This window comes from Triticum urartu, chromosome 5A, assembly GCF_056163025.1.
Source record: "Triticum urartu cultivar PI428250 chromosome 5A, HENAU_Tu73, whole genome shotgun sequence".
Classification (NCBI taxonomy): domain Eukaryota; kingdom Viridiplantae; phylum Streptophyta; class Magnoliopsida; order Poales; family Poaceae; genus Triticum; species Triticum urartu.
The window spans coordinates 407,650,235-407,673,841 of NC_141877.1; the positions used below are offsets into that span (position 1 = coordinate 407,650,235).

At 46.6% G+C, this 23,607-nt stretch overlaps 1 protein-coding gene and 1 pseudogene across 1 annotated transcript; both read right to left on the reverse strand.

Annotated features, from left to right (window-relative positions):
* Nucleotides 1-800: 800 nt before the first annotated feature.
* Nucleotides 801-17,395, reverse strand: LOC147971628 (uncharacterized). The gene is made up of 8 exons (XM_087524046.1): nucleotides 17,257-17,395; nucleotides 16,581-17,161; nucleotides 16,301-16,453; nucleotides 1,542-1,685; nucleotides 1,231-1,443; nucleotides 1,059-1,118; nucleotides 915-970; nucleotides 801-816 (listed from the first exon to the last, which is right to left on the reverse strand). The coding sequence occupies exons 1-8, from the start codon at nucleotides 17,393-17,395 to the stop codon at nucleotides 801-803; spliced, it is 1,362 nt and encodes a 453-aa protein (XP_087380172.1).
* A 2,213-nt stretch (nucleotides 17,396-19,608) lies between these two features.
* On the reverse strand, nucleotides 19,609-23,242 carry LOC147971629 (protein FAR1-RELATED SEQUENCE 5-like; annotated as a pseudogene).
* Between the last annotated feature and the right edge of the window lie 365 nt (nucleotides 23,243-23,607).

Sequence of the window (23,607 nt, forward strand, 5' to 3'; positions counted from 1 at the left end):
CTTGTGCGCTTACTTGGGGGGGCTACGACAAACCACCCAAGCAAGCTGCTTTGCGATAGTGCTGGGCACACCAAAAGTGGTAATAAAGAGGTGATATCAACATAGAGAGTCAGTAAAACAATTCAAAGGTTCCAACAGTCCATCCAGCATGAAAACACTATGCAGAACAACATTGATATATACATAGTGGAGGGGGGCACGTACAGCGGGAACACAAATCAGCAGTAGGTGCTCTGCCAGGCGATGGACCAATCGTCAGGTTCGTGTCCACCCCGACAGGGTTCATTGGCCCAACAAACGGTGTCCCGTCTATGAAATCCCGAACATCATTTGTCATATTCAGATCAAGACGCCTAGCCACATTACCTACAAATAAACAGAGACCATGATGCATAAGTTGAATTATTTTCCAACAACAGGCATTTGGACGACCGCCCCACACACAACCTCTAAAAAGTTTTCCAATAGAAATATTACCATTTCCGTTGGTTGTGGAACCAACCTCCCTCAAAGAGGTGCGGCGATTCAAGTCAAGGGTATCTGGGCTGGGGAACGGCCCAAAAAGCGTTCTTGCATTAGGAATCACATCAATTTGATCGCCAGACCCAAAACCCCCAACGTCAGTGTGCACGAAAGCTAAGTAATTCACCCAAAAATTAGTTGATCTTCCAACTGAACACTTCTCACTCCAATGGAGTAGCCAAGTACTGAGGCAAGAAATAAGCTACCAACCTGAGCCAGCACCAAAGGTGGTCATTACATCCGTGCCAAGCCGCTTCCTTATACTTGGGTTCACCAGCCTAAAGGTTGATGGCCCTGCGAGAAGGAACAAATCAGTTTTTTTAAACGTCTTTCACGGAAGTTACCCAGTTACCCAATACACCAAGTTACAAGACAAACATGCACACACCTACCGCTTCAGGTACATTTTCTTCCCCTTTACCATCACGTGGAACACCAAGTTTAGCTCCTGAAATGAAATCTTTAGACATTATGTATCTTCCACAGAACTAACCAGTAATGCAAAATCACTAGGTGCATGCCAAACATGAACAAACCTGGTGCATCAGGTACATTGGCTTTCCCTTTAACATCATGTGGAACACCAGGGTGTGCTTCTGAAATGAAATCGTTGGAGAAGCCACTTATCCAATAGGGAAGATATCAAATGCTCATAGTTTTATATGTTCTTGTATCTCAGAACTCACCATTAGTATTAAGGAAGCAAACCTCACCACCAACCACTTTCAGCTGGAAATCGCCAACTTTTGAAATCGCACAGCCCAGCATCTCATTCACCGAATTGACATTGCTGTCATTACGACTGTCTATCATCGCGAGCACACTGGTCATGCAAGACTCAACATGGTTCCTCAAATTCATATTTTCCTCACAAACAGATGACATGTGTGTATGCATGACGACACTCAAATACTCAACCACCTGCATGGAAATTGCACCCCCGGAACACGTTACCACACTAGGGGAACTGAAATGAAAAATGACAGAATCATAGCCCAGCTTCCACATAGTTACAATACCTCTGCCTGCCACCTGGGAACACCTGACAACAAAACTATTTTCTCGCTCGGAACGACGCCTGGGTCAGGGATAGTTTTTGTAGCAGAAGCCATGTCCATGGCCGCTAAGTTGCTAGCAGCACCCCGCGCACCGTCAGGCCTAATCTGCAAAGAGGAAACTGAAACGGGCATTAGTATAACGATTACAATATATAAAGCACCGCTGAAAGTGCTAGTGATCGACTAGAGGGGGGGTGAATAGGCGATTTTTGCGAAAGTCTTCAAAACATGTAAGTTTCGAAGACAAATGATAGAAATAAACCTATTATCATGCAGCAGAAGGTAGACTACACTAGGCAAACCATAGTCATGTATTCAATGAAGTGAAAGCACAATGAAAATAGCAGCTAGGGAGTAAGGATCAGGTAGGAAGATGTTGAGAAGCCAATCAGTACACGTAATCACTTAGTTAAGTCGAACGGTGATGCTATCGTACAATGACTTCACAAGAACCAACAGTAAGTAAAGGGAAGGGAAGGATGAAACCAGTGACTCGTTGAAGACAATGATTTGTCGGACCAGTTCCAGTTGCTGTGACAACTGTACGTCTGGTTAGGGAGGCTGAGATTCAACTCAGAAGACCTCGTCTTCACCTTATTCCCCTTGAGCTAAGGACACCCAGTCCTCGCCCAATTACTCTGGTAAGTCTTCAAGGTAGACTTCCAAACCTTCACAGACTTCGTTCACCGGCGATCCACAATGACTCTTGGATGCTCAGAACGCGACGCCTAACCGGCTGGAGGATTCACAGTCCTCAAGTGTAATAAGTCTTCAGATCACACAAACAAGAAGACTTAAGTGATGCCTAACACTCTTTGGCTCTGGGTGGTTAGGGCTTTATCCTCTCAAGGAATTCTCTCTCAAAGGCTTCGAGGTGGGTTGCTCTCAAACGACAAAAGCCGTACTTTCACTATGAGCAGCCAATCGTTTATGGTTGTAGGGGGTGGGCTATTTATAGCCACTAGGCAACCCGACCCGATTTGTCCGAAATGACCCTGGGTCACTAAGGAACTGACACGTGTTCCAACAGTCAGATTTCAAACACACACGGCAACTTTACTTGGGCTACAAGCAAAGCTAACTTGTCCAACTCTGAACAAGATTCGCTCTCATAGTCTTCACTCGAAGACATAGGATTTTGGTTAAGCATCACTTCAGTCATTCTGACTGGTTTTCTTGGACCCCACTTAACAGTACGGTGGTTCCTATGACTCAACAAAGAAGAAAAAGAACTACGAAAGATCTAAGTCTTCGCGCTCCATAGTCTTCATGCGATGTCTTCTCTTGTCATAGTCTTTAAGGTGAATGTCTTCACACACCACCTTTGACTTCAATGTCTTCATACATTTTTAGGGGTCATCTCTGGTAGGAAAACCGAATCAATGAGGGACTTCTACCTGTGTTATCCCGCAATTCTCACAAACACATTAGTCCCTCAACTAGGTTTGTCGTCAATACTCCAAAACCAACTAGGGGTGGCACTAGATGCACTTACAATCTCCACCTTTTTGGTGATTGATGACAAACTAGTTGATGTTTTCAACGGGGAATATAATATGTGAAATTGTAAAGGATAAGGAATTGTCTTCATAAGTTGCACGGGCTCCCCCTGAAGATGTGCATATAAGTAATTTGCTTTTGGAATGCAAATGCACATGGCAGGTTGTACTTGTGGAGATCCTCTTCAACTTATGATGACAATTCATCATGCATGAAAGGTATGTGAAGATAATGACATGCATAATGAAAAATGGACGTTTGCAAAATGATCTAAGTGCGGAATTTATCGTCGCACATGCGGAATTTATCATCGCATCACAAAATAGCAAAAAAGTAGCAGACGACCATCGAGTTTAAGTGTTACAACTCAAAGAACCAAATGTATCAAAACGAGAGTTGTAAACACTAGGCAAAACATAAAGTAACCGCCCATATGGACCCGCTTGAAGACTATCAAACTCATATGCTTCTCCCCCTTTTGTCAGTGAGGACCAAAAAGGTTTGAAGACATAGAGCATCTACTCGTTCCCATGAAGAGTAGGTGAAGCAGCAGGGCCATCGGTGGTGTTCGGCAGTGCAGAAGAACTTGGGGCAGTGCCGAGGCATGCGGAAGTAGGGGGCGGTGAAGTGGCATCATCTTCGTCCTCGATCACTCTGGCATTCACAGTTGCCGCAGAGGAAGAGAACTTAGAGTCTTCAAGAGATGGAGTTCGTCGCAGCACAGTTCTTTGGGGAGGTGTGGAGTCAAACTTGAAACGTTCAGAGAAGCCATCCTCTTGAAAATCATCCTCAAAACACATAAGCGTCAGCACTTTCCATGTATGCCGACAGGTTTCATGGGCAACAAAGGCATTCTTGGTGGCGAGATTGCGAATGCGGTTGACATCCACCAAGAGGCTTTGCATTTGGCGCTTTAGCCAGTCATGATGCCTATCCTGTTTTTGATGAAGAGCAACCAGAAGCTCTCGGTCATTGATAACACGAGATTGCTTCTTGGGTCGTTGGGCAATAGTGCTTTCAGTGGCTTCAGTAAGGGCACGATGAGGTGCACGTGTAGTACCAGCCAGAGGATAAACACGAGTGACTGCTTCAACTCCTTCAATGTTCTGAGTGAAACTTTGATGCTCCACATTCTGAAGACTAAGAGGTTCCTTGGCAGGCTCTGGATAAAGGGCTTCAACGGACATATCCACATCAGGCAGAAAGATCCGATGATTGCGAGCAGATGGCTGATATGAGATAGCTGAGTGGAGTTTAATCAGCCGCATTATCCATGGAGCGTAGAACTTCAAGCCAAAAAGATCAGGTCCTGATGCAGCAAGTTGGCGAATGAAGAAGTCCTGTGCATTGAAGCATTTTCCATGAAGAATATAGAAGACCAAAGTCTTCATTGCACCTTCCAGCTTTGCATGTGGAGAATGTCCTTTGATGGGCCAGAGAGTTCGCCTTATAATGTGATAGATAGTCCTTGGCAGATACTCAAGGTCTTCAACAAAGAACTCCTTAGGATATGCAGCATCTTGTGGCAAAGGCTTCATCATACTGAGCATCTGACTCATGTTCGGTTCAGGCTTCTGAAAGATGCTCTCCATAGCTTCACTGTGAAGTTGACATCCAGGTTCATAGAGATCTCCAGGAGTGGGCAGACCAGTGAGCTCAATGATATCAAAGGCTTTGGCTTCGTGATGAAAATTTCCTGTCATCCACTCAAGGACCCAAGTCTTCGGATCTCTGTTGTAACCACGTATGTGAAGTGTGGCATAAAATTGGAGCAGCAACTCTTCGTTCCAGTGCTCTTGGTCGGTGACGAAAGGCAACAATCCAACTTCTTTGAAGCAATCCAGAGCTTCTTCTAAGCAGGGCAGACCAGTTATTGCTTTGGTGTCAAGACGCATATGAGGGAAGATGCGACCTTGATTGTACAGAATGCATGAGTAATAACTTCGCTGCGGATAGCTGCAGAACCGATCAGAAGATATTCTTTCCCTTGAGTAGGGGTTCTTGGAGCTATTGAAGAAGGTGTTGTCTGCTTTGAAGCCGTTGACATTAAAGGATCCAGGTGCTGATGCAGGACCTGGAAACCTGGGCAACCTTGGCATTGGCTTCTGTACCTAAGGCCTATGCTCAATATGATAGTCAAACTAAGGACCAGCAGCAGGCGCAGGAACAGAAGCAGTAGCATCATTGTCTTCGCTGACTTCTAGTTCTTGGGTTGGTGTAGGCTCCACATTGGCTTCAGCCATGACAGCGTCAGTGGCATCATTCGTGTTGGTGGTGGCAGCCTCAAGATTTTCTACCTCCACTTGATGAGCTGGAGGGTCGGGCACAGACACGTTCTCCTCGAGAACAACTTCTTCAGTAGTTGGGGGAGTAGGGGCATGTTCTTCTTCTTGGGTGTCGTCGGCTGATGCAGCCGGAATGTCTTCAGCAGCTTTAGCCTCAGAGTCGGAGACCTGAGACCTTGGTCCTTTGTGAAGCCTGCGTAACGCTGGCGACGCCTTTGGAGATGGAGTTGGCTAGGCCTCAAAGTCATCTTCTTCTTGCCAGGGTGGTGTGACTTGTTGTTGTGGGTGATCAGCCCATGATGCATCCTGAGCAATTGGCGTCAGAGGACGACCAATGCTGATGAGTTCGCTGTGCGTAAGCACAGGCGATGATACCTGTTGGTGCTCGATCAGAGGAAGAACTACATCATCGTCAACATTGGCATGGTGACCAATGTCTTCAGCAGCGGTGGGATCAGCTACTGGAATGTCTTCAGCTTCATGAGCCTCTGTGGAAGTAGGCTCATGGACAGTTAGTTGGCGCTCTTGATGTTCAGCGGCAGGGCGAACCATGGAGATAGGTTCAACAACCAGGGGCTCTGTGCGAGCAGCCCGTTCCTTCTTGGTCTTGCGCTTCTTCTTGGAGGGAGCAGCAGCAGAGGCTTCAGGATGTTTCCTCTTTCTGGCTTCAGCCTCAGCAGTCCTCGTCTTCTTCAGTTCTGAAGCGGTAGACCTTGCTTTTGGCTTCAAGCCAGTCATGCTGGTTGGGAAGACAATGGGATGTGCTTCCTGCCTTGGTGCGTCGGGTTCGGCCATAGTGGGCTTCTTCTTCGTCTTTGCAGCCATCCTGGGGTCGATGCCAGGACGCCCAAGGGCCTTGTGCTTCTCAGCCTCATTGTAGGCTTGCACACACTTGTCAGCAAGGCTCTTCATGCGCTCGCGAGAGCCTTGAGCTTCTTCACGCTTCTTGAGAAAGGCTTCTTTGAGCTCGTGCAGCATGATCTTGAAGTTCTTGACCTCTTGCACGCTGAGCTTGGCCATATGCTTCTTGAACTGAGCTTTCTCAAAGTCAATCTTTTGCTTCAGTTCGATGATGCGCTGAGCTAGAGCTAGCTCTGAAGCAATGGCGCCATGGAAGGCGACACTGAGGCCAATGGGAAGCTGCGGGTCTTCAAAGCTGAGGTTGGGCGTGTCAAACCACTCATCGATGAAGTCGTGGATGATTGCCACGTCAAAGAGAGGCAAATTGTTGAAGATTTATGCTTCTTCTTTGCTCTTGATCAGTTGCTCAAGAGCATCATCTGCAAAATCTTCATCACTGGACAGATCAATGGCATCGTTGCGCAGAATAGCAGCAGCAGTCAGTTCTTGGCTGGTGTGTGGCAGAGGCATCTTGACTCTCGGGGGCTTGGAGATGCGTGACAGATCTTCAGACTGCACACTGTCTTCAGGAGGTGCAGTAGCCAGTGGCTTTGCCTGTGAGATTTTTGGTGCTGAGGCAGGCTTTGAAGCTTTAGGCTGCTTCAGTTTCTTTGGCTTCGGCGCTGCAGGCGCTTCATCAGATTCAGCGTCATCTGCAGGCTCATCCACAGCTGCCCCTTGAACCACGACATGAGTGATGAGACCTTCCAGGTTGTAGAAGGGCCCAACAAGATTGGGTTCAGCTTCGCGGGTGCCATCGGCACGGGGAGCAGAGGGACCAGGGTTGAAGTCTAGTCCCAATGACTTCTTGTTCTGCTTCGCCGAATTCTGGGCAAACTGGAAGTTGCGCTTGAATAGATTGTCGTCATGACACCATAGCAGTGACGATGGGTCAACATCCATAGGCTGTGGTCCACGGACCATGCAGGGATAGAAGCCTTGTTCAATGGCTTCATCTCTGGACCTGGGTTGAAGATTTCTGTATAGGATGTCTCCCCATGGTCGCTTGATGGCATTCTTCTCAGCATATTCCTTTGTCACAAACCTGTACTTGAACCACTGTTCTGCCCAATATCGTCGAATCCATTGGATTTGTGTCTTCCGCTGATTGTAATCCTCTTCTGGATCTGTCTTGTACAGTTCTAAGAGGTCATCGGGCAGATCTCTTGATGTTTCACCTCGACGCTTTCTGCCACCTTTACTTGCTGATTTCTCTGCAGCCATGAACTTTAAACTGAATGGCTTCAATACGTTCAAAGGCTTCAAGGGATTTCGCTTGCTGGACAAACAGGAACTGGCTTCGGGAGAATTTATATGATGCTGTAAGAATTCTGCAAATGAATGCAGACTATGAGAACCAAGGGATTCTCCCACGGACATGTACCTGTGACAGCATTAAGGTGCGAGGGAAGGGGAAGAGGTCATATGCATTCTCAGAAGGTTTTGAAGATAAATCAGTTTAGAAGACATTGACCTCATCGTGTGAAGACATTCACTCATAGATAAGGAGTTGGTTCCAGATTTGTACGAATCCACGGATCAGTACAAGTTAGGAATCTAACTACTTTGTGAAGCATAAGTGAACATACTAGGCATATTATGAGATGCAGTATGAGATAGATCCAACTTGTGTGAACAGAAACTGCTTGTGGTAGAAGGTGACGAATCTATAGGATCAAAGGGGCCGTAAAAAGGAAGTTTTATTTACCACACAAGGAACTGCTAGACGGAGTGGAAGAGGAGGCCGAGCAGTTCGATCGTCCGTGCCCTAACTTGGCGACGGAGGACACCTACGGCGATGGCGGAGAAGACGATGTCCGCGGCCAGCGTGAAGACGGCGTCGGAGAGGTCGCGCGAGCTAAGCGCTTCGCCGCCGGCGTCGTCGAGGGCTAGCGGTGGCGCTAGGGTTCATGCGAGAGTGGAAGAAAGGATAATGACGGTGGCGAGGCGTGTATTTATAGGGACAGGGACGGCACAGCGTTATTACACAGGTGCCCCTGGCGATTCACATCTGAAGAACACGTGGCCATCATGCAACATATCGGAGGTTGTTCCACGTTCCTACGCACGCCTGGATTGTTGGGTGGTCGTTCCCACTTCTCCGGGTTTCAGGTGAAGGAATTAGCATTGAAAACGGACTTAATGTTTGTCTCTGTATCTTCTGCTGACAAGGACGCAGAGAAGATATTCGACAGTTTCAATAGAATGCATATGATTTGGAGAGATAGAGTTTGAGATAGAAAGCATAGAGAGGTTAGGGTCCGATCACATTCACTTAGTTCAAAAGATTCAACAAGAAGACATAGCTATAAGTGAATGCTGTAGAGGACAGAACGCTAGTATATGTATATATGATCAAAATAATGAAGATAATCATGAAGACATGTTGAGATTGAAGCCAAACCAAATGTGAAGACACAACAAATGTAACACCATGGGTAAAACACTTCAAACAGACAAATTTTGTGGTGGCGTTACCCACCGTATAGGAAGTATTAGACCCAGAAACGACGCACAATTATCGTGGTGCTCCGAAGTCAAATTCCACATTAATGTATTCACACTTAGAATGTATGTCTTCATTGATTGAAGATATACTTTACTTTGTGTTTTGCACATCTAAGTCATCAATATGCATAAGTGTTAGGATGTGTGCCTGATCACAGGACATTTGAGGATTCCAAGATATTTAGCTCACACCGTAACTTGCAAAATCTCTTCTCATCCAAGGGCTTGGTGAAGATATCTGTCAATTGCTCTTCAGTGTTGACATGTATGATATCAATATCTTCCTTCACAACATGATCTCTGCGAAAGTGATGACGAATTTCAATGTGCTTTGTCTTCGAGTGCTGAACTGGGTTGTTGGCAATCTTGATGGCGCTTTCGTTGTCGCAGTAGAGTGGCACTTGCTTCAGATGAATGCCATAGTATTTGAGTGTTTGCTTCATCCACAGAAGCTGAGCTCAGCAAGATCCATCAGCAATGTATTCAGATTCAGCAGTGGAGAGAGATACACAGTTCTGCTTCTTTGAAGACCAACATACAAGTGATCGTCCCAGAAAATGACATGTGCCTGATGTAGACTTGCGATCCACCTTGTCACCAGCATAATCAGCATCCGAGAATCCAACCAGATCAAACTCTGAGCCCTTTGGATACCATAATCCTAGAGTTGGGGTGGAAGCCAAATATCGAAGAATTCGCTTCACAGCTAAGTGATGCGATTCCTTTGGTGCCGCTTGGAATCGAGCACACATGCAAACACTAAGCATAATATCTGGCCTAGATGCACATAGATAAAGTAAAGAACCAATCATGGAGCGGTATACCTTTTGATCGAACTCTTTACCATTGTCGTCGGGACCCAGATGATGTTTGGCTGGCATTGGCGTCGTGAAGCCTTTGCAGTCTTGCATACCAAACTTCTTCAGGCAATCTTTGAGATACTTCTCTTGAGATATAAAGATGCCGTTGCGTTGCTGACGTATTTGAAGACCAAGGAAGAACTTCAGCTCACCCATCATGGACATCTGATATTGCTCTTGCATCATATATCCAAACTCTTCACTGTATTTCTGATTGGTGCAGCCGAAGATAATGTCATCCACATATATTTGGCACACAAACAGTTCACCATCATATGTCTTCGTGAAGAGAGTGGGGCCGAGGGAACCAAATTTGAAGCCTTTGCTCTTCAGGAAGTCTTTGAGTGTGTCATACCAAGCCTGAGGGGCTTGTTTGAGGCCATACAGTGCCTTGTTGAGCTTGTATACCATGTCAGGATGTTTTGGATCTTCAAAGCCAGGCGGTTGTGCAACATACACTTCTTCTTCAATCTTGCCATTGAGAAAAGTGCTCTTCACATCCATTTGATATAGAAGTATGTTGTGATGATTTGCATAGGCCAGCAGTATGCGTATGGCTTCAAGTCTAGCCACAGGAGCAAATGTTTCATCGAAGTCAATCCCTTCAACTTGAGTGTATCCTTGAGCAACGAGGCGAGCTTTGTTTCTGACAACTTGACCATGCTCATCTTGCTTGTTGCGATATATCCATTTGGTGCCTATTATATTGTGCTTCCGAGGATCAGGACGCTTAACCAGTTCCCATACATTATTCAGCTCAAACTGTTGAAGCTCTTCTTGCATAGCTTGAATCCATTCAGGTTCCATGAAGGATTCTTCAACTTTCTTGGGTTCTGTTATTGAGACGAATGCGAAGTGCCCACAAAAATTTGCTAGCTGTGTTGCCCTTGAACGAGTGAGTGGACCTGGTGCATTGATACTATCGATTATTCTCTCAATCTGCACTTCATTTGCAACACGAGGATGTACAAGACGAAGATTTTGCTCTTGCTGATCATTGTCATTGTTAGAGGGATTGTCTTTAGGCTGAGCATTGTCTTCAGGTTGATCAGGTGCGGAGATGATAAGTTCTTCTTCAGGTTGAGCTTCAGAAGGTATGATTTCTCCAGTTCCCATAAGTTTGATTGATTCACTGGATGGAACTTCATCTAGTACATTTGGCAAGTGCTCTCTTTGTGAGCCGTTAGTTTCATCAAACCGCACATCCACTGTTTCAACCACTTTGTAATGAAAGAGATCGAAGACTCTGTAGGAGTGCAAATCCTTTCCATATCCAATAATAAAACCCTCATGTGCTTTTGGTGCAAATTTTGAAGTGTGATGTGGATCCTTGATCCAGCACCTGGCGCCAAATACTCTGAAGTAACTGACATTTGGCTTCTTGCCAGTAAGGAGCTCATAGGATGTATTATTCAGAAGCTTGTGAAGATAAACACGGTTGATGATATGGCATGCAGTGTCAATGGTTTCAGGCCAGAATTTTCTTGGAGTCTTGTATTCATCAAGCATCGTCCGAGCCATCTCAATAAGTGTTCTGTTCTTGCGTTCGACGACGCCATTCTGTTGTGGCGTGTACGGAGCTGAGAATTCGTGTGTGATGCCCAAAGTATCAAGATATGTATCTAGGCCAGTGTTCTTGAATTCAGTGCCATTGTCACTTCTGATGTGCTTTATCTTGGCGCCATAGTTGTTCATTGCTTGATTGGCGAAGCGTCTGAAGACATCCTGCACTTCAGTCTTGTAAAGGATTATATGCACCCAAGTATATCTTGAATAATCATCAACAATGACAAAGCCATAGAGACAAGCAGTAGTAGTAAGAGTTGAGTAATGAGTGGGACCGAAAAGATCCATGTGTAGTAGTTCAAAGGGTTGAGTCGTTGTCATGATTGTCTTCGAGGGATGCTTGGCTCTCGTCATCTTTCCTGCTTCACAGGCACCGCATAAGTGATCCTTCTTGAACTTGACGCCCTCGATGCCTATCACATGCTTCTTCCTTGCAAGGGTGTGGAGGTTCCTCATGCCAGCATGCCCTAGCCTTCGATGCCAGAGCCAGCATTCAGAAGCTTTTGCTAGAAGACATACTGCAAGTTGTGGTCCTGCTGAGAAATCTACAACATACAAATCATCTTTTCGATACCCTTCAAACACTAGAGACTTGTCAGATTCCATTAGTACAAGGCAAAAGATATTTTCCAAACATCACAATCATGTTTAAATCACAAAGCATTGAGACAGACATTAAGTTGAAACCAAGGGATTCAACAAGCATGACTTTATCCATGTGTTGATCCTTTGAGATTGCAACTCTACCTAGACCCAATACCTTGCTTTTACCAGTGTCAGCAAATGTGATGTGACTTTTGTCTGATGGATGTAAAGTTGAGTCCATGAGAAGGCTTCACTTGCCAGTCATGTGATTTTTACACCCACTATCAATAATCCATTCTGAAGCAGCTGGTGTCGTACCCTATAGTGCAGTTAGGGGATAGGCTTCATGAAGAGAATTGTGAAGCAAAAAAACATTTGACGAACCAGTGTATTATTAAAGCTTAGATCGAGATTAGGACTGATAGGGCAAGTTGCAAATGATTCAGAAACAAAGTACATAGTAAGACCATTTGGGCATTTGATCTTGCGCCCTACAAGATGTTTAAGGTCCCCAGCAATAGTGTCAGACGATTTTGGTTTTTAGCTGGAGACCTTTCCCTGCAAAAGAGAGTTAAGCTTTCTTAGCCACCCACATCTTCAGGGGTGGCTTCGAAGCAATAAGTCTAAGTGCAGCATCTGAGAACTTTGGCTTTGGAGCCCTAGCAAAAAGTCTTGCAGGTGGACAATAGTATTCATAAGAATAAGCAGAATAGTTCTTGGTCTTATGAACATGGCGGTTTGATGAACCGCGCTCATATTCATAGGCCTGAGTATGGCTTCCCTGCAAAAAATTTGCGTTAGTGTGACTCAGGTGAGTCCTCTGTCTATATGAAGCCTTTGGACCGTATGAAGCCTGTCGTCTGGGGTTTGTCTTCTTCACCTGTGGTGTCATGATGACATTCACAGGAAGATTCTCCAAACACCTTTTTGGCACCTAGATCTTCTTCATAGGCGGTCCATTCCTGCAGTTAGTACCAATATACCTGGCAAACACTTCACCATTCTGATTCTTGAACAGTTTATAGTTTGCATCAAAGGATTCTTCAATAACAATTGGGTTAGCACAAGTGAAGCCAGATAGAGTGGATGGATCTACTGAAGGTTCCTTTGCAGCAACCCATGTGGTTTTGGGGTACTGCTCAGGTTTCCGGTAAGAGCCATCAGCATTCATTTTCCTTACGAACCCAACACCCTCTTTCCTAGGGTTTCGGTTCAAGATCTGCCTTTTGAGGACATCACATAGTGTCTGATGCCCTTTGAGACTTTTGTACATCCTTGTTTCAAGCAGTGTCTTCAACCTAGCATTCTTATCAACAATAGCAGTGGTGTCCTCAGCAGAGGGGTTAGTTTCCACATCAACAGTTGAAGATATTGCAACAGTAGCAGCAGTAGAACATTCAGCAACAGAAGTAGCGTTATCACGCTCAATACATTTAAGACATGGTGGTTCAAATCCTTCCTGAGCTGAACTGATCTGTTCGGCGCGAAGTGACTCGTTTTCCCTTTGAAGATCTTCATGAGCCGCTCTCAATTTCTCAAGATCTTGCTTCCTTTGAAGATAATCATAGGAAAGCCTTTCATGAGCTGTTGAGAGCGTTTCATGACGACTTTCAAGTTCCTCATACTTAACATGAAGATTTTTTATGTCTTCAATTAAGGACTGAGATCGAGTCATTTCAGCGTCTAACAGATCATCGCTTTTGTCTAACAGTTTTTGAATGTGTTCCATAGTTTTCTGTTGTTCAGTTGCAATTTTAGCAAGTGTTTTGTAGCTGGGTTTGGAACCACAATCGGAGTCATCGTCATTAGATGTTTGATAGTGAGTAGTGCGTGTGTTTACCTTGGCACCGCGTGCCATGAAGCAGTAGGAAGGAGCGGAGTAGTCCTTGTCATTTGCATCGGTGTCGGTGATGAAGTCATTTTCTTCAGTGTTGAAGATGGACTTGGCAACGTATGTTGTAGCCAGACTTGCAACGCCAGAATCAGACTCCTCCTCAGACTCCACCTCCGCCTCCTCAAAAGCGGACTCATCCTCAGAGTCCATCTCCTTGCCAACAAACGCACGTGCCTTGCCAGATGATCTCTTCTTGTGTGATGAAGACTTGGAGGAAGACTTGGAAGAAGATTTTGAGTATTTCTTTTTCTTCTTGTCGTCAGAGTCATACTCCTTGCTCTTCTTCTTGTTGTTGTTCTCATTGTCCCACTGTGGACACTCAGAGATGTAGTGGCCAGGTTTCTTGCACTTGTGACATGTTCTCTTCTTGTAGTCATGAGCAGAAGCTTCATCATTCCTTGAGCTTGATCGTGAAGACTTTCTGAAGCCTTTCTTCTTGGTGAATTTTTGGAACTTCTTCACAAGCATAGCAAGCTCCCTTCCAATGTCTTCAGGATCATCAGAACTGCTGTCAGACTCTTCTTCAGATGAGGAGACATCCTTTGCCTTCAAGGCACGAGTTCGCCCATAGTTGGGACCGTAGATGTCTCTTTTCTCAGAAAGCTGAAACTCGTGTGTGTTGAGCCTTTCAAGTATGTCAGACGGATCGAGTGTCTTGAAATTAGGACGTTCTTGAATCATCAGGGCTAGGGTGTCAAACGAATTGTCAAGTGATCTCAGGAGTGTCTTGACGACTTCATGCTTGGTGATCTCAGTAGCGCCGAGGGCTTGAAGCTCATTCGTGATGTCAGTGAGTCGATCAAACGTGAGTTGGACATTCTCATTGTCATTTCTCTTGAAGCGGTTGAAGAGGTTGTGAAGGACACTGATTCTCTGATCTCTCTGGGTTGAGACGCCTTCGTTGACCTTGGATAGCCAGTCCCATACTAGCTTAGATGTTTCCAAAGCACTCACGTTGAACGAACTTCTTGACATCGGCGGCAGTGACACCTTCTCCAGCCTTGGGAACGTCGTTCTTGACGACATACCATAAGTCGACATCAATGGCTTCAAGATGCATGCACATCTTATTCTTCCAGTAGGGATATTCAGTTCCATCAAAGACGGGGCACGCAGCGGAGACTTTAATTATCCCTGCAGTCGACATAGCTAAAACTCCAGGTGGTTAAACCGAATCACACAGAACAAGGGAGTACCTTGTTATGATACCAATTGAAAGTGCTAGTGATCGACTAGAGGGGGGGTGAATAGGCGATTTTTGCGAAAGTCTTCAAAACATGTAAGTTTCGAAGACAAATGATAGAAATAAACCTATTATCATGCAGCAGAAGGTAGACTACACTAGGCAAACCATAGTCATGTATTCAATGAAGTGAAAGCACAATGACAAATAGCAGCTAGGCAGTAAGGATCAGGTAGGAAGATGTTGAGAAGCCAATCAATACACGTAATCACTTAGTGAAGTCGAACGGTGATGCTATCGTACAATGACTTCACAAGAACCAACAGTAAGTAAAGGGAAGGGAAGGATGAAACCAGTGACTCGTTGAAGACAATGATTTGTTGGACCAGTTCCAGTTGCTGTGACAACTGTACGTCTGGTTAGGGAGGCTGAGATTCAACTCAGAAGACCTCGTCTTCACCTTATTCCCCTTGAGCTAAGGACACCCAGTCCTCGCCCAATTACTCTGGTAAGTCTTCAAGGTAGACTTCCAAACCTTCACAGACTTCGTTCACCGGCGATCCACAATGACTCTTGGATGCTCAGAACGCGACGCCTAACCGGCTGGAGGATTCATAGTCCTCAAGTGTAATAAGTCTTCAGATCACACAGACAAGAAGACTTAAGTGATGCCTAACACTCTTTGGCTCTGGGTGGTTAGGGCTTTATCCTCTCAAGGAATTCTCTCTCAAAGGCTTCGAGGTGGGTTGCTCTCAAATGACAAAAGCCGTACTTTCACTCTGAGCAGCCAACCGTTTATGGTTGTAGGGGGTGGGCTATTTATAGCCACTAGGCAACCCGACCTGATTTGTCCGAAATGACCCTGGGTCACTAAGGAACTAACACGTGTTCCAACGGTCAGATTTCAAACACACACGGCAACTTTACTTGGGCTACAAGCAAAGCTGACTTGTCCGACTCTGAACAAGATTCGCTCTCATAGTCTTCACTCGAAGACATAGGATTTTGGTTAAGCATCACTTCAGTCATTCTGACTGGTTTTCTTGGACCCCACTTAACAGTACGGTGGTTCCTATGACTCAACAAAGAAGAAAAAGAACTACAAAAGATCTAAGTCTTCGCGCTCCATGGTCTTCATGCGATGTCTTCTCTTGTCATAGTCTTCAAGGTGAATGTCTTCACATACCACCTTTGACTTCAATGTCTTCATACATTTTTAGGGGTCATCTCTGGTAGGAAAACCGAATCAATGAGGGACTTCTACCTGTGTTATCCTGCAATTCTCACAAACACATTAGTCCCTCAACTAGATTTGTCGTCAATACTCCAAAACCAACTAGGGGTGGCACTAGATGCACTTACAACCGCAATAACAATGAATAGGCTGTATGCATTTCATACAGAATGAAGTCCTCAACTCCCCGTACAACTTTAATTACCTTAGCTTTGCCGTATAACATGTGCCCTCCAATGCTTGTACGATCAGAGTCAAGAGCAGCAAGCAAGCGAAAGTCCTCAGCATCATACACAGTCATCCGGTGTCGCCCAGGTTGCAACCCCCGACCAGCAACCATCGCATCAAATGCAATCACGTGGGACAATTTATGAGACAAAGCAATATATCAGAACTAGCAGAGTTGGTTAAATAAAAACCCAACAACGCCCATGACACACCACAGTTTATGAAAGAAAGGAAACAAATCAGCATGGTTTGGGTACCTGAGGCACCATTAGGAACCCTTGCAAGTGCACCATAGTTGCACCGGCTTCCAGATCTTCTCGCATTTTGCTCACACCAGCCATTATTACAGCTTTTATGTACCCACACCAGTAAAACTCAAACATCTTTGATGGATGACGCGTAGCAACAAAGACCTCAGAGCTTATTGGATCCTCCCTCCGGTTTGCTTTAGGGTTGAACAAACAAGCAGTACAGAGAAGAGCGAACGCAGCACACTGCCTGTTGGCCTCAGATTCAACACTTAGATCGCCTGGGGAAGCAAGCACCGACTCTAGCATTCTCAATGTTATCCTATCTACCGATGCATCCAGACCCAGACCGGCACACACATCCCTCAATACATCACGATCAACACAGCTAGGCTCATGCGGGAAGGGGATCTCCCTGTCGCCCGTACCTAGACCGACCACATCCCTTATAGCATTAGCGGTCACAGGCCGGGAACTGCCATCGCCCATACTAACGGTTCTCCTAATCGGATCTATCCTAGTTGTGTTCCAGAAACTGTACTGACGGTCTACATTTAGTAGCGCCGGAAGGACAGCATGGCTCCAAAGTCCTTCTCAGCGAAAAGCCTCTTTTGTGCATCAGTGAGACGAGCAACGACAACATTGACTACCTTAGGGGATAGATAGTTCATAACCCGGACCTTGCCGCAGTCTGCATCAGATTCGCCGCTCGCATTCTCGTCTCCGGCCACCGTGGGATGGGGCGCCGAAGTGTTCGCACTTGGGACCGCGCTCGAGCTGCTGCCCGTCGCGGCCCCGTTCGACCGCGTCCCAAGACGCGCCATCATACGCAAGCACTGCAAGTTGAACCGAGCGGGGTTTTAGAATTGCTCAAAGCTCACTAAAAGCGAACAAGTAACCTCCAAGAGAATAACGAGCCGACGAAGAAACCAAAATACAGGTGGTCGGAGGTGGACCATACCTTGTGTTGCTGGGCTTGCGGGGATGGGATGAACCAAGAACTCGCCGCCTGCTAGGTGAGGGTGAGGGGGAGAGCGCTGCAGAGAAATAGTGTTTTAGCGACTGCAAGAGCTGAAGCGCGGAGAGGCGGTGTTTTAATCGCTCGCCCTGCTCTGCCAGAGCACGCACCATCCAGGTGGCGATGGAAGTCGAGAGAGATAGACGCAGAGTGGGGCACAGGAAGCGATTTCTTTGTCTCATGGCAGCAACCGCGCATTAATCCAGCCGCCCTAACCACACCAATGTGACATTAATCTCTATATTTACCATGTTTATTTTTTCACCGACATAAATGCAGTCCCAACGAATACTCGAAGCTAGAGCTAGGAAGGCTTCTAAAGCTCAAGCCAACACACACCACTGGCAAGCCACCGCTAACCAACACACGCACACAAAATCGCGTAGGAGGGCGAGGTCCATACAAGAGCACGCACAACAGCTGATCCCACTTTACTTTGCTTGTGGAGGCGCATCTGCACGCAAGGACCTAGCCTGGCCCATAACGTCCAGTCAGCCCTATGGGTCGCGCAGCACGCGACGTAGCTATGGTGTCGCTCCTGTAGGGAGCAGAATAGATGCCGTAGAGTGTGATCATCGCGTGCATGCATCGGCCCTGTACCGCACCCCCCGACAGAGTGATTTTTGGTTAATGCACACAGATACACGTGCGGAGACCATGGACGTCTCCCATCCATTTAAGCATAACATCGACATATTTTTTATTCCAAACGAGAAGATAAATACATTGAGCGCCAAATAAACACGAACGAACTAAAACACCACACACACGTACGTAAACAGTCATATTGCTAGCATATGTTTATTGAGCTTTCCTCGGTTCACGCACTCCATTACTAAATGCGAGCATTCAATCAAGAGCTGCTCGCCTCACCCGAATCTTGTTCACCGGCAGCAAATCCATCGTACGTGCTGGAGGCAGCGTCCCCGTCATGAGAGCAGGGCGCATGCACCGAGCCGCCAGTGTTGACCAACGGGTCGTGTTCCCCAACCTGCTCGCACCCAAACCCAGTCACCGCGACCTGGTGACATTGAAATTTTCTGTTAGTAGGGGAAAAGAAAATTTACAAGCAAGAGGAGCAAATGTTTGGAAAGAAGCCCAACATAATGGACACGGACAAAAATTTCGATCAAATACTTTTTTTGTAGAGGCAACGAAAGGATTAACAACCTTGGAGAGCGACACGCTGGCCGCCGCTGACACATTCCTACGTTAGCGCTTGACCAAACAACGGGTTCTAACAGCCGTCGCCCTCCTTTGGAACCGGACGTGCGAGCACAGCAGGCAGCCGAAACCAACTAGAGAGGAGAAAGCTGCAGGGGGCGCCATGGAGGACTGGTCTGGGAATGATGAACAAACTAGAGGGAGAGGACGAGAGAACCAACGTGTTGCCTACAAGCATCAGCAAGCAAGTGTTTAAATAGAACTTGGGCGACTTACACCAACCCCCCATATGCCCCACAGTAAATTCAAATGTTCAAAAAACGGAGGGCCACTCCAATCCAATCTCACAGTACCTGGAGCTGAACCTCATGGACTCATCAATTCCTGATAGCACCCGTACTACAGACGACCTGCTACCATCGCCACTTGCCCAGGAAAGTAGGCACATATCATAATTTGCATTGACAGAAAAAGATTCCACAAATAGGAAAGGGCATGGTACAACACCGAGCAAGCATATCAACTCGTTTTCAAAATCACAGGGCGAATGGTCGTAGCAGGAAAACTAAACATAACAGGATTACATCATTTTCGACATCCCCATCACAGTTATGACATAACTTATTCGAAAATCAATATCACACGTCCAAACTAGGTCTATCAGCATGAAAATCCAATTACAGTCCTTACAGTGCCACACAACACCCATTGCAAAAACAAATCACAGTCACAAATTATGCCTAACTGCGGGAAATCAAACTACTCAAATTATGGGTAACTGCAACAGATCACAACGTCATTTTTGTCCCATCGGTTTTAATTTTCAAGGACCTGCACCAAATGTTGATCCGAACATCACCCAACTGGACCGTCGCGAGGCCTCTTCACGAATGGCAATACTGGGTTGAAGCAACTTGTTTTCTTGTGCCCAGCTACACCGCAATTGCCGCAGGTAGGTATTTTGCGAGGTTTCTTCGGAAGATCACCCCGGCGGGGGCACGTCGTGCTCTTGTGCCCTTTCTCCCTACAAACCATACAAAACCTCGACCGCGCGTCCTTGACCTCATATCCAGGCTTGTTCCTGACTGTGGTTGGCCTACCCTTCTGCTTCTTCCTATCGGGAGGCAGCAACATCGACAGTGAGAGGCTTGAGCCAGCTTCCCCTGAAACAGAATTAAGTCCACACTCGGTGGAGATGAACATCTGAGAACACATGTCATCTGGGTGTGAGGAACCTGATCCCACATCCTGACTGGGATTGGCTGAATCCCTGATTTGAGTTTGGTCCACCAAACTTTTGCCATCCTTGATGGGTGCCAAAACAGTCAACTCCGCCTTGCCTGCGATCAATATGTCCATTGCTCTGTCGAATGCATCCACGTTGCTATCCCCTAGCTGCACAACTCGAGAGTGGTCAGGTGTAGTGCTGTATGCCTGTAGGAGGATAACCGCAGAGGGCCTTGATCCTTTTGGTAATGGAGAAGGTGGAGTGGCAAATTGTCGCGGGCATCTACTGTCCACCTCTTGAGAACATGGAAACTGGGTATTTTTCTCACCCCCAGATGAATTAGGACCTGCTACAATGCATGTGGGAGAAATAACATCAGAGCCAGAAGACGGAAGTCTGGATAAATCATTGTGAAGAAACTGTTTTTAGTGAGGTCTCTCTAACATGGAGGTGGGCTGGTAGTAATTACCTTGATAGCATGGCAACAAAGCATCCCCATGTGCTCGAAGAGCCCACATTCGCAGGTAAACCTAGCGCCGCCATCATGGACACTTACCAGATGCATTTTGCGGCCCCACTTCTCTCGCTTCTCAGCTTCGACGTGCCGAACTTTGTAGGTGATGCCTCGCTCAACTTCTTCAACGTCATACCGACTAGACCGATACAAAGCATGGCCGAACATTACATACATCGTCCGTGTATATACCTGGCTTGCATGCTCCTCCAACGGGTAATTGTATCTGAGAACTATCCCGCCCTATTAAAATGCAGAAACAAAAAAATGTCAGCAAGAATGGAATTCAGGAACATATGATGTATCTTGTTGTAGGCTGCACAAAGTTTTGCTTAGCACCCACCAGCCTCGTTCTTTTCTCTTGGAAACCTTCTTCGGCTTCTCGGTCAAACTGCCGTTTGCTGTATTGCTTCACAAAAAGGTTCATGGGACATGCAGGCGGGATGTAGCCCTTCCACAAATGGTTTGCACTCTCGCTTCTTTGCGTACTGATTTGCTTTGCACAGAACTTCCCACTAAAATAAGGCTTCGCCCACTTGTGCTGAACCTCGAAAATCTGGATCAGGAACGTGTTGTTGTGAAGCTTGTATTTGTCAAGCAGCTCAGCCCAAGCTGCTTCAAACTCGTCCACATTGAGCATCTCATTGACCACCTTGTACAGCGCAGCCCTGAAATCACTGCTTTTTGTGTAATGCGGCCCCAGGTGCTCCTTCGCCTTCCGTAGCACATGCCACTTGCACCAGCGATGTGTAGCATCCGGCATCGTTTGTTGTATAGACACCTCCATCGCACGCGCTTGATCTGCAAGCAGAAAACAATGGTCAGGTGTGTAACTTATAATGAAGAACAGGACTACCCGCTAAACACAGCCATGGGGATCCTTTTTTCCGGGTTTTTGGTGTGATACAGAGGTGGCAAATCAGGAAATCATAGGGTAACAAACAAACCTGTTAGTATCGTTTTCGGAGGTTTGCCACCCATCAGCCTGATGAATTCGGTGAATACCCATTTGAAACTCTCGATCGTTTCCTCTCTCATCATGACCACGCCCATGATGATACTCTGGAAGTGATTGTTGACCCCCATGAATAGCCCGAAAGGCATGTCGTACAGATTTGTCTTGTACGTAGTGTCGAACGTTATGACATCCCCGAAATTGTGGTACTGCATCTTACTTCTACCATTGGTCCACAACAGGGTTTTTATCTTGCTTTCCTTATCAACCTCAACAACACATGAAAACTCTGGATCATTTGACCCCAGCTCAGAGAATGCATCCATAGTCTTCCGCACATCATCATCCGCCTGCTCCTTGCTAAGCTTCCCACAGAAAGTCCTAAGGCACCTCTTTGTGAACAGGACGTTCTCCATACGCCCAAATAGGCTCCCAATGATGGTGTATACCTTCCCCGGATTTACATTGTTCTGGCGCAACTGTTTCACGAGATCTCTTGTGTATGTGTCAATGTGCCGGTGTGAGGGCCAATGCAGCTTCTCAGCATGAGTTCGTAGCATTTCATGGTTGTGGGAGGCGCGATTTTCAGATACATACCAGCCACCATCATCTGTCCGGTGCAACCGAAGCATGGCGGCGCAATTGCTCCTCATTGACGAGTTGTTCTCCCTTTCTGGTTTGCCCTGATATTATTTTTCAAAGCAAAAAACAATCAAAGATGTGTCAGATCATATTTGCATAGAAGAAGGCACGCATGCACACGAATCATGAATAAGAAGCAAAGCAGGGGGCTTACAGCGCAGCCGCACACAATCTCCTGCATACACTTCATCCCATTGACATTTTGCCTGCTCTTGCTGTAGCGAATCCCAAAGCCAACCTCCCATGTATGTAGATTGTAGAATTCATACGCCTCTACCAACGAATCAAAAATAGTGCCAAGCACAGGGTTCACGACTACCTCAGTACCCCTATCAGCGAACCCTCGAATAGCAGCTTCTAGTGGCGGCACACGATCAGCTACTACATCCCTCTCGTCTGGCGCACGAGGACCTCTTGGCCTACAGTTTGACAAGCAGAACCAGCATAGTTACGAAAACTAACTACCACGAAAAGCAAAATTAAAAAGAGCCCAAAATGCTGCAACACGATTTCATAATTACAGAATCGATTCTAGGACCTTTTCTCGGCAGGGTTGATTCAGACTATATTCTCCCCCCATGCCATACATTCATACTGCCGAAAAAAATCACCAAACTTCTACGGATTGGATTGCACTAAGTACTCCCTCCCACTTGCATTTGTTTTGAACACTCAATAATGACAACATGCCATTGGATGGTCAGCTTAGGGACTAAAAACTATGGTCACGGTGACTTAAGCATACAAGTAAACTGGTCCCCAGCAGCAGCAATTTCAATCATCCTATGTCGATGGGACTTAAACCGGGTTTTTTATTCAGTGGCAAGGATAATTTTCACCATAATCGAATGAACGGGTAGGGCTTAAGGGAAAGCAATAAGATCTTTTCAGCCAGGGATGATCGAGCATCAGTTTTTTATACCCAATTCGGCCAAACTAATGAAACTTCTCTCATCAGCTCGTATGAATGCTATCAAGAGAAACACAAATTTGGCCCAGGCGACAGCAAAATTCGTATGTACCTGCGCTTCCAGCCTACGCGGATGGTGGTGTTCGCCGAAGCCGGGGCGCGGTGATGTGCGAACTGCACGGCGCAGCTTGAGACAAAGGCCGGCGTCCCGTTGCCGCCCAGTGCCGACGGCAGGACCATGCCTCCAGAACTGAATGGCATGCACGAATCCGCCGGGCCACTGCGGCCGCTGGAATGGACGGAGTTGTTCGAGACGATGGCTAGAGTCGCCAATCCCGACGCCACATCCCCGCCTCCAGAGCTGAAGATCTTGCACGATGCCCTGGAATATTCGCCATCAGCCAGCCCAACCCTTGATCGAACTGAAGCACGTCCGGCGAGACTGGGCCGATGGCCGAATCCGACGAGCCAGCGGGTAAATCGGGCACAACGTCACCGCCCCCACCCACAACGCATGGCGCCTCGTGCGCACTTGCAACCCTAGCAGCCAAGATAGATCTGCAGCACCGGGGACCGGCGCGAGCTCGTTAGATCAAGATTTTGAC